We start from the raw sequence: 10,429 nt of genomic DNA, 5'->3' as shown, positions 1-10,429 counted from the left end.
CCTCAGGGAAGAGTGACAGCGAGGGAAAAGGGCCGTCTGAATTACTTGGCTGCATAGATCACAAACCAATAACAGGGCTCATTTCCCCTCCTCCTGTCCCAGAGGATGGGCCTCCAGGGTCAGAGGGGCGTGTCGTGGTGGTTAAGCCTCAGCAGGAGGAGGCGTGGCGGGCCGTAACCTGCCTGATGACGCAGCCCTGTCTGTTTCCACAGCATCTGTCCTTTTCTTTTAGCCAAGGAGACACACGCTTACACAGGCAGTGTATAGTTACAACGTAAGACGTTGTGCAGGAGACACTGGAGCTAAGTGACCCTGTCACTGATACGTCACCATGGTGGTCCACTAACACACACTGGTGACGTATTTAGATCCTTTACTCAAGTAAAAGTACTAATACCACACTGTAAAACATACTGTTACAAGTAAAAGTCCTGCTTTATAATGGTTACTTAAGTAAACGTATGTAAGTATAATCAGGAAAATGTACTTAAAATAAAGTACTCAATGCAGGAAAATGCCCCCTATGCTTGTTATGCTATTATTTATATCATTAGTCTTATTTATTTTTTTCATTTTTCACTTTATTAATTCTTCTTTTCGAACCGAAAAAATAAACAACATAAACTACAACAGCATAGAACATACTCAAATAGGCACCATTAAACAGATGTACATAAACATATAAACATTTACACACATACAGTATATAAAGCCCTATACATATACATGCATCTGCCCCGTCTAAGTAATAAGATAGAAATAAGAACCAGTTAACTTAATATTGATCTATATTATTTTTTTGATATTCCTTATATCATTTTGGTTCGGGAAAAAAAAAAAAAAAAAAAAAAAAAATATATATATATATATATATATATATATATATATATTTATATATATATATATATATATTTATATATATATATATATATATATTATTTTTTTTGAAGTAGAGCTAAACTTTACTCATTTTTTTATCAGACTGAAATTAATAATTAATTATTCTGATTTTTTCTCTATTTTTTTATTTTTGTTTTGTAAAAAAAAAAGGAAGATATGAAGATCATTGTCATCACTATTACCCAGAACCCAAAATAATTGTTTTACAAATTCAGTGCAAGTGTTTTTCATGTAAACTCACTTTAACTATATCAAAATAGTTGTCAATTAATTTTTTATCAATTGACTAATAGTTTAGGCTCGACTTGTAGAAACTGTTGGCAAGTTCCATTTATAACAAAGAATTATATTTTATAAGCTCTTGAAGTTTTTTTATGGAAACGTTTTAATTTGTTATGTTAAAGTTGATTTTAAAATTGAGTTAAATTGAAATAAAAAGTAAAGATTCCCCTCTGAGGTTTGATGAGTATAAACTCAAATTAGTTTGCCTAGTGACAGTCCACCATTGCAAACACATTCATGGGATTTCAAACAAATTCAACATAATTACCCTTTTTTTTAAATACATGTTTATTTGTTTGGTTTTTAGGCAACAAGTAAAATGTACTAAATATACTACAATAGTACAAAATGTAAAACAGCATTGCAGTTGCATTATCTTAAAGGTTTTTTCTTTCCTTTTTCATCCCTGTTACCAATATCTTAGAGGAAGCAGAATGAAGCAGAATCCATGAATACCTGCATTTTTACAGAAATACTCAAATACTACAATGATATATTATATTGGCACAAAATATTATCCACCCGAGTGGATATAAGCCCCGACATCGTACACCGAGGATAGCTTGACATTGCCATTTCACAGTGGAATGCTTGAAAAATAACAGATTTACTTGAGGTTATCATATCCAGTTTTTCAGGACGACTGCCAGAAAATACATCAAATTCTACTAATGTATTATTTCATACTCTGAAGGGCACAAAGGATGAAGATCTTGTAGATAAAAACAAAAATATTTTTGCAAGTGTTTGCACATACTTAATCCTTATTTTATTCTCTGTAAATGTATCATCCCCTAAATTCAAAAAAAATCTGTAAACTCAAAAGGTAATGTATCTATTGGGGGCATTTTGTTGGACCGACATGTTTTTGTGAACATTTTCTTTTTAAGCTGACGAGTAAGTGGTGGCTGGCTGTCTGTTGCTTCTGTTTTGTTTTATCTGTTTGTTTACTTTTATTTTAATTATTTTTTTCTCTGTTGGGTTTTTTCTATGTTTCTTGTACTGTATGTGTCTGTATATATCCAAAACTTTGCATAAATAAAATTTATTTAAAAAAAGGTTTTAGACATTTTAGACACCAAATGACAAAAGCAATTACTTAAGAAAACAATGTGGAGATTAATGGAGAGTGACAAAATAAATGTTAGTTCCTGGCCTACTTTTTATTTTCTGTATATAATACACTTATGCTTAAGGACACAGTGACTTTAGACTTCACCAGAACAAAATAAATCTGCCATGTGTTAAAAAGCAGTACCAAAATAAAAGAATAATGTAGACCAACTGAATGTAGAGTGTTTGCACATACTTAATCCTTATTTTATTCTCTGTACATGTATCATCCCCTAAATTTAAAAAAATTCTGTAAACTCAAAAGGTAATGTATCTATTGGGGGCATTTTGTTGGACCGACTTGTTTTTGTGAACATTTTATTTTTACGTTAACGAGTAAGTGGTGGCTGGCTGTCTGTTGCTTCTGTTTTGTTTTATCTGTTTGTTTACTTTTATTTTAATTATTTTTTTCTCTGTTGGGTTTTTTCTATGTTTCTTGTACTGTATTTGACTTGTGCTTTTTATTATTTTCTCTCTTTTTTTTATCCTGCTGTATCTTCCCTGTTTTAATTGACTGTTTTTACTGTTTTCAATTGTGTCTTGCTGTTTTTAATGTATATGTAAAGCACTTTGAATTACCTTGTGTTGAATTGTGCTATACAAATAAACTTGCCTTGCCTTGCCTTGTATGTGTCTGTATATATCCAAAACTTTGCATAAATAAAATGTATTTTAAAAAAGGTAATGTATCTGATTATATTATTATTTTCATCGCTGTAATGAAATATCAAAAGACAACATTAATCCAACAAGGATCATTTAATAACAAAACGTATTATAATACAAACAAGTTACAAATAAAGAGTGGACTCATTTCTGATCATGTCGGTTGATCAGGCACAGAATTACCATCAGAGAGCATTTGCATTCAATTAGAAACCTGAGCTCGGTACAAAATGTCATGAACTGTGTTGTGGTACAAATGCACACTGATTGGGAAGCATTACAAAAGGTATAAATATACTGTATGTACAAGTGATGGAGTAAATTCCTTAATACAGAACACACGGGTGCCCTACAGCTCTTTAATATTTTCATCTGTACAGTTGGGAGTAGTAGAAGTTGTCTCTGCTGCCAGCTGAGTGCTCATGCATCATCAGAGGCATTAAAAACAAATGTGTCTCCTGGCAACATAACAAAACAGCACTGAAAATTATTTGTTTCTCCCCTCTCTAACTCACATATGCTTGATATTGATTTGTAATTCCTTAAATTAAAGTTTAAATGTCGGGAAAGGAGAGGATTGAGTCAGAGTGTAGAGCACAAATGAAAAACCTTCTTCGACAACAACAGCATCACAATATTAAAGAAAAAATAATAATGGTTTATTATCATATTCTGCGGGGCGACCACGGAGGAACCTGCTTGGTTAAACTCCATTCAGGCTTTTATTTCAAGGGTCACAGGTTGGAGGTCAGGGGTGATGGTGCAGCAGTCACTAGGAGGGGGCGTCTTCTCCATGTATCGCCTTATACTTCACCATCTCCTCTGGAAACACTTTGCCAAGTTCTGAGATTAGGAGGCTCTTGAATTTCTGTAATAAAAGACAGCAGAGGTTAGTTTATTACTGATTTTTAACTACTTTTCATTAGAAGAAGAAGATTACTTTATTAATCCCACAATGGGGAAATTCAACCTCTGCATTTAACCCATCCTTTTTTTTTTTTTTTACACACAAGTGAACACACCATGCAAGGAGCAGTGGGCAGCACATTACTGCGCCCGGGGAGCTGTGCAGGGGGGTTAGGTGCCTTGCTCAAGGGCACTTCAGTCCTAGACCTGTCAGTACCGGGATTCGAACCAGCGACTCTCCAGTTACAAGCCCTATTCCTAACCTCTAGGCCAAGGACTGCCCAATGAGATAGAGATGCAATGATTAGTTGAGTGGCTGATTAGTAAAGTCACAGAAAAATAATCTACAATTACTTTGATGATCAATTAATCGTGGAAAAAAAAGGATTTTTCATGCAAATATGGCAAAAAATTTTGTTTTCAGACTCTCAACTATTGAGATTTTCAACATTTCTGTCTCATGTCATACAACCCTGATTCCAAAAAACAGTTGCAAAATGTAATAAAAACAGAAATCAATGATTTGCAAAAAGCTTTTTGACCCACATTCACTTGAATGTTACAAAGACAAGATGTTCGTATCATTCAATTGAAAATACATACACTCATTTTGACTTTAATGCATTCGGTTTTTATTCACATTTCACACGGCGTCCCAACTTCTTGGAATCAGGGTTGTATTACACTCAATATATTTGTTTTTGTTTTTTTACTGTTTTGACATTTGTTTTGACATTTTAGACAAATGACAAAAGCAATTAATTAAGAAAACAATCTGGAGATTAATGGAGAGCGACAAAAAATATGTTAGTTGCTGGCCAACTTTTTATTTTCTGCAGATAATACACTTATGCTTAAGGACACAGTGATTTTAGACTTCATCAGAACAGAATAAATCTGCCATGTGTTAAAAAGCAGCACCAAAATAAAAGAATAATGTAGAACAACTGAATGTAGAATGCATATATCAAATAACTGCTTTGTGGAGCTGAGCTTATACTGAATCACTAAAAGATGCAACATTGTGTCCAAGGACAATTAATTAACAAATAAACATGCCCACTTTATCAGAGAAGGATAACATGAGTATAATCTCTTTGTATAATGAAAATGATCCTTGAAAGGGACATTTTTATCTTTTTTAGAAATTCCTAAACACACTTGGGAGTATTTAATCAGTGAAATAGTTTGTTGTTCATTCTTGCAGTGTGGTTGCTGGGAATGTCAGCGTCCCTGGCACTATCTCTTACCGTCATGGTGTCAATCTTCCCTTTGACCTGCTCGTTCCTGGCCAAGGCTCTCTCCAGGCATTCCTTGGTGTACAGCTGAGGGTTTCGACCTTGGTCAATGTATCTACAAACACAAGGCATAACGTTAGGTGAGGGAACTGTGATGGCGCCATGGAGCAAAGATTTCATCTGGAATCATGAATTCTATTAGACACATTTGGAATTGTGGCCTTTTTTCTTGACAAATTGCAAATTGGTGCATTTCAATTCAATTCGAAACGCTGCTCCAAGGAACGATACAGGAAGTCCTTCCTTCCTTCTGCAATAAGACTTTACAATTCATCTACCTCTGCCAGAACCAACATTACTGAAATGCACTAAATCTACGCACAACGCTTTGCTATGTTATTAATGTTATTACTATTATTATTATTATATATACTGTTGCTGCCATTACTATTATTACTATATACTGTAATATACTACTATTATTATTATACCGGCCTTACCGGCCCTATTTATTATTATTATTATTACTATTATTATTATATATCATATTATTTTACTTATAATTACTTTATTTATATTTTTCATTTTATTTTTATATTGTTTATTATCTATTATTACATATTATATTATATTATATATATTATATTATAAACTGTACTATTATTATTATTATTATTATTATTATATACTGTTGCTGCCATTACTATTATTACTATATACTGTAATATACTACTATTATTATTATACCGGCCTTACCGGCCCTATTTATTATTATTATTATTACTATTATTATTATATATCATATTATTTTACTTATAATTACTTTATTTATATTTTTCATTTTATTTTTATATTGTTTATTATCTATAATTACATATTATATTATATTATATTATATACTGTCCTATTATTATTATTATTATTATTATTATTATATACCGTCTAGTCACTATAGCATTGTTGCATCATATCACCAGTTTAATTATTACCATCATCTTGCCAACCATCCTACCAACTGATGTTTAAGTGTCCTTGTGCTTTATGCTACCTCAGTATTTTATTCTATTGTATTTTATTGTACTTGAATACCGGACTGCTGTGACAACCGAATTTCCTTTCGGGGATGAATAAAGTAATCTATCTATCTATCTATCTATCTATCTATCTATCTATCTATCTATCTATCTAACACTTAATTTGTCCTGGGGAAGAAATTTGCAGAGGCACATTACTACATGCATTGCAGCTGCTGCATTTTATTTATATGTAACAATGCTTACATGTATTGCCCCGGTCAAATAAATGGATAAATTGAAAATGAAATCACTATAAAATACGACAGTAACAATATTATTAGATTTAAGACTTTAAAAAAATATGATACTGGTATAATAAAACTAAGCTGTAGCCCTACACATTATGACACTGATAAAATGAGAACAATAATAGTGCAAAACTAAGCTGTACACATTATGATAATGCAGGAGACACAGTACACATATATGGGTAGTATCAGTCTAAGCCATTTGCAAGTTTTAATATATGATACTCCTAAATCCTTTTGATTTAATAGGTTATTAATTATAGGAAAAAATGTGTTTGCTTGTTTGTCATTGTTTATTTTAGCAACCCTTCACCCATATAGATTAACGTTACCTTGAAGAGTAACAACAAAAAGGACGAACCATTTCTTACAATTGCAATTGTTATTTTTATAGTATGTGTATGCCGAATATTTGGAGGGGCTCTTAACAATCCAGATTAGTATAATGGGGCATAAAACATTAACAGATGTGCGGATAAGGAGTGACACTTTTGTCTTCATGAATTAATTCAAATTGTAATTAAAATTCTAACAATAAAAAAGGCTAAAAAATGATATATCTTGAAAAATGTTCCCAATGAAATGAACAGTTAAAACTAATTTGAATCCCCCTTATTGAAAACAACATTTTTGCCTATTTATTTATTTATTTATGTTCAACTGCTCTGAATTTACAATATTGATGTTATTATTATAAGTTTTACTGTTGATTGATGTTCCCCTAGCATTCTTTCTACACTTATGCAAGGTATGTACTGTGAAAAACGTGCCAGAAATGTTAATTTTTGTCATTTTCAATAAAGCATTGAGAGGGAAAAAAAGGAGTGACACTTTTGTCTTCATGAATTAATTCAAATTGTACTCAAAATCTCTAAAAATTCTAACAATAACAAAGGCACAAAAATTATATGATATCTTGAAAAATGTTCCCACTGAAATGAACAGTTAAAACTTAAAACCCCTTATTGAAAACAACATTTTTGTCTATTTATTAATTTATTTTCAACTGCTCTGAATTTACAATATTGATGTTATTATTATTATAAGTTTTACTGTTGATTGATGTTCCCCTAGCATTCTTTCTACACTTATGCAAGGTATGTACTGTGAAAAACATGCCAGAAATGTTAATTTTTGTCATTTTCAATAAAGCATTGAGAGGGAAAAAAAGGAGTGACACTTTTGTCTTCATGAATTAATTCAAATTGTACTCAAAATCTCTAAAAATTCTAACAATAACAAAGGCACAAAAATGATATATCTTGAAAAATGTTCTCACTGAAATGAACAGTTAAAACTAATTTGAATCCCCCTTATTGAAAACAACATTTTTGCCTATTTATTTATTTATTTATTTATTTTCAACTGCTCTGAATTTACAATATTGATATTATTGTTATATTATTATTAAGTTATTATTAAATTATTATTATTATTATTATTATTATTATTATTATTAAGTTTTACTGTTGATTGATGTTCCCCTAGCATTCTTTCTACACTTATGCAAGGTATGTACTGTGAAAAACGTGCCAGAAATGTTAATTTTTGTCATTTTCAATAAAGCACTGAGAGAAAAAAAAAAGGAGTGACACTTTAAAATCGTCAGATTGTTGAATGGGGTTTGGCGTGATTTGTATTCACTGTATTACACAGCATAAACGTGTATCCACAGCAATAGAGCCACTGTGAACAACAGTAGAGGTGTAAATAAAGTATTATTATTATATTAACAGAGCAACAATATGAGATCTGATATCTCTGGACTCACTCAAACACTTCCAGCGGCACATTAATCTCGTGGAGCTGCTGACGGCACTTCTCGATGTCTTGTAGTCCAGATATCATGAAATTTCTGTGGAGAATAATCAACGCAGTGGGTTAATATAAAGGTTTATCTGCAGATTGGTGTGGATAAAACGATAAAACGTGACTCACAGTTTCTGGTTGAGTCCTGCTTGGCTGCTCGGCTGGAAGTCGCTGACGATGATTCCCAACTGTCGAATATTCTCGATAAATTTCTCCAGATGCTCCTCCAGATTATCAAACTTTTCAGCCATGTTAGTGAACTGTTACTAAACTATTAAAAACAAGTGGAAATAACTCCGTTTAGGAGGATCCTTTTGTCAAATTGTCGCTGTAGACTGTTAGCCACCGAGTCTACGACAGTCACAGCGCCGAAGTGCTTTACGGCACTGAAATGGCCAATCGCTGTGGGTGCTCTTCTGCTACCTTGGCAACAGCCGATGACAGATATGTCGTTAACTGACTCAAAGTGTCGTGCCGCCAGTTGGAAAGACGTCTCTTTGTCAAGAAATGGTTTGTTTATTACTGCAGAGGTAACGTGACTGCGTTTAAACCAGTATTATACGTATATTTATATCATATTGAAAATATATATTTTCCTTTATTAAATATGTGCCATAAATCGAAAGCTCTACATCAGTGAAGGGTAACTCTAACTGAGTGTAATAGCGTAAATACATGCAGAGACTGCATTTGGGGTAAATGGGAGAGTAAAAGTGAAAGTGAATGTCAGTGACGTTAAAATTACATTCCTCTTCTTTCTGCCTAGCCTGTTTCTTTCAGGTAAATACAAGAACACGAAGCCACCCAGAGTAAGCATGAATACATCAGGAAATATACCACGAACCTTCAAAATAAAAGCAGCATTACATTTACAGTTTTCTGGTATTTGATATACTATATATTTTCAAAATAAAGATTCTATAGATTCAAAATTATGCATTTTGTTTCTTAGTAAACTTATGTCACCAGCTCAGGTTGTTTCATTCTTCCATTCCTTGTGTATTTTGTAAAATGTAGTGGAGTAGAAGTGTAAAGTTACACGAAATAGAAATGCTCAAGTAAAGTAAAAGTATCTCAAGTACAGTACTTGAGTAAATGTACTTTCCACCACTGGATATGTGTATTTTGTATGTATGTGTGTTTTACTTAGTAAAAGTAACAATACTACACTGTAGAAAAACGGTTTCTGTTTCAAATGTTTACTTAAGTAAAAGTACAAAAGTAAATCAAAAAATCAAAATATACTTAAAGTACCAAAAGTTAGAGTGATTATTAATTCATGATATGGATTATGCAGATCAGTCTTTATTGGCATGTAAGCTTTGAGAACAATGTTGCCAAAGAACCAAAATAAAGTTTATCTCTTAGTTTATATTGAGACAATAGACAACAATAGTAATATAAACATTAACAGCATATGTATAACTGATGTAATTATTTATGCATTAATGTGTTCATGGCTTTAACGTTGCAGGTGGTAAGGGAGGAGCTAATTTTTATTACCTTTCATGCTTGTAGTTTGATCTCTGACAATATGTTCCTTTGATTTTGTATCAATACCATGAAATACTGATACGTTTTTTGTTTTTTTTTGTGGTTGTTTTTTTTTGTTTTTTTTGTCTTCTTCTCTTTCTTTTCCTTAATAAAACAATTCACTGAATAAGCAAACAATTAAAAATGAATATCTTATTTACTTATTTATTTATTCTTTTGGCATTGCCTCTTGTAAAAAAATGCATAAAGGTGGCAGGATGAATTGAATATGTGATGAAGCTGTTAATATTTGTAATTTCATAACCTGCAATAAAGTAATAAAAAAAATACCATGAAATAAATGTAGATGGCAAAAAGTACAATATTTCCCACTAAAATGTAGAGGAGTCGTATAAAGTAGGCTAGCAGAAAATGTCCCGGGACAAAATTGGAGCTTAAGTAGGCTTATAGTATTTAAGTAAATGTATTTTTGTTACATTCCACTATCAATAGGCCACTGTTAGTGCTGTAATTTAGAATACAACATATCTATTTTGGTGCCTGGTTGGTTCGCCTTGAATGCCAACCCAACCTTAGGGCTTTTATTTTGAAATGCCGCAGCCGTCGCAGCGTTTCCTCCGTGAGAACAGCCTGGCTGAGAAGGATTACCGGGGGCTGGTTAGTCCTCGGCTGCATTAAAGCTGGAGCTGCCGCAGCT

The 10,429-nt window shown here is 32.3% G+C and overlaps 1 protein-coding gene across 1 annotated transcript; it reads right to left on the bottom strand.

Annotated features, from left to right (window-relative positions):
- Positions 1-3,035: 3,035 nt before the first annotated feature.
- med10 (mediator complex subunit 10) lies at positions 3,036-8,634 on the bottom strand. The gene is made up of 4 exons (XM_059349680.1): positions 8,368-8,634; positions 8,201-8,284; positions 5,118-5,220; positions 3,036-3,829 (listed from the first exon to the last, which is right to left on the bottom strand). Exons 1-4 carry the CDS (start codon positions 8,487-8,489, stop codon positions 3,734-3,736), a joined length of 405 nt encoding a protein of 134 aa, XP_059205663.1. The 5' UTR covers positions 8,490-8,634; the 3' UTR covers positions 3,036-3,733.
- Positions 8,635-10,429: the final 1,795 nt, after the last annotated feature.

Source organism: Centropristis striata, chromosome 14 (assembly GCF_030273125.1).
Source record: "Centropristis striata isolate RG_2023a ecotype Rhode Island chromosome 14, C.striata_1.0, whole genome shotgun sequence".
Lineage (NCBI taxonomy): Eukaryota > Metazoa > Chordata > Actinopteri > Perciformes > Serranidae > Centropristis > Centropristis striata.
This window is presented reverse-complemented; position numbering and strand designations above follow the sequence as displayed.

Coding starts and splice junctions, on each gene's coding strand:
- med10 (XM_059349680.1), bottom strand. CDS start 8,489: ATGGCTGAAAAGTTTGATAATCTGGAGGAGCATCTGGAGAAATTTATC. Junction 8,285..8,367: donor GCAGGACTCAACCAGAAACT/GTGAGTCACGTT, acceptor TATTCTCCACAG/AAATTTCATGATATCTGGAC. Junction 5,221..8,200: donor GTGCCGCTGGAAGTGTTTGA/GTGAGTCCAGAG, acceptor TTGTGTTTGTAG/ATACATTGACCAAGGTCGAA.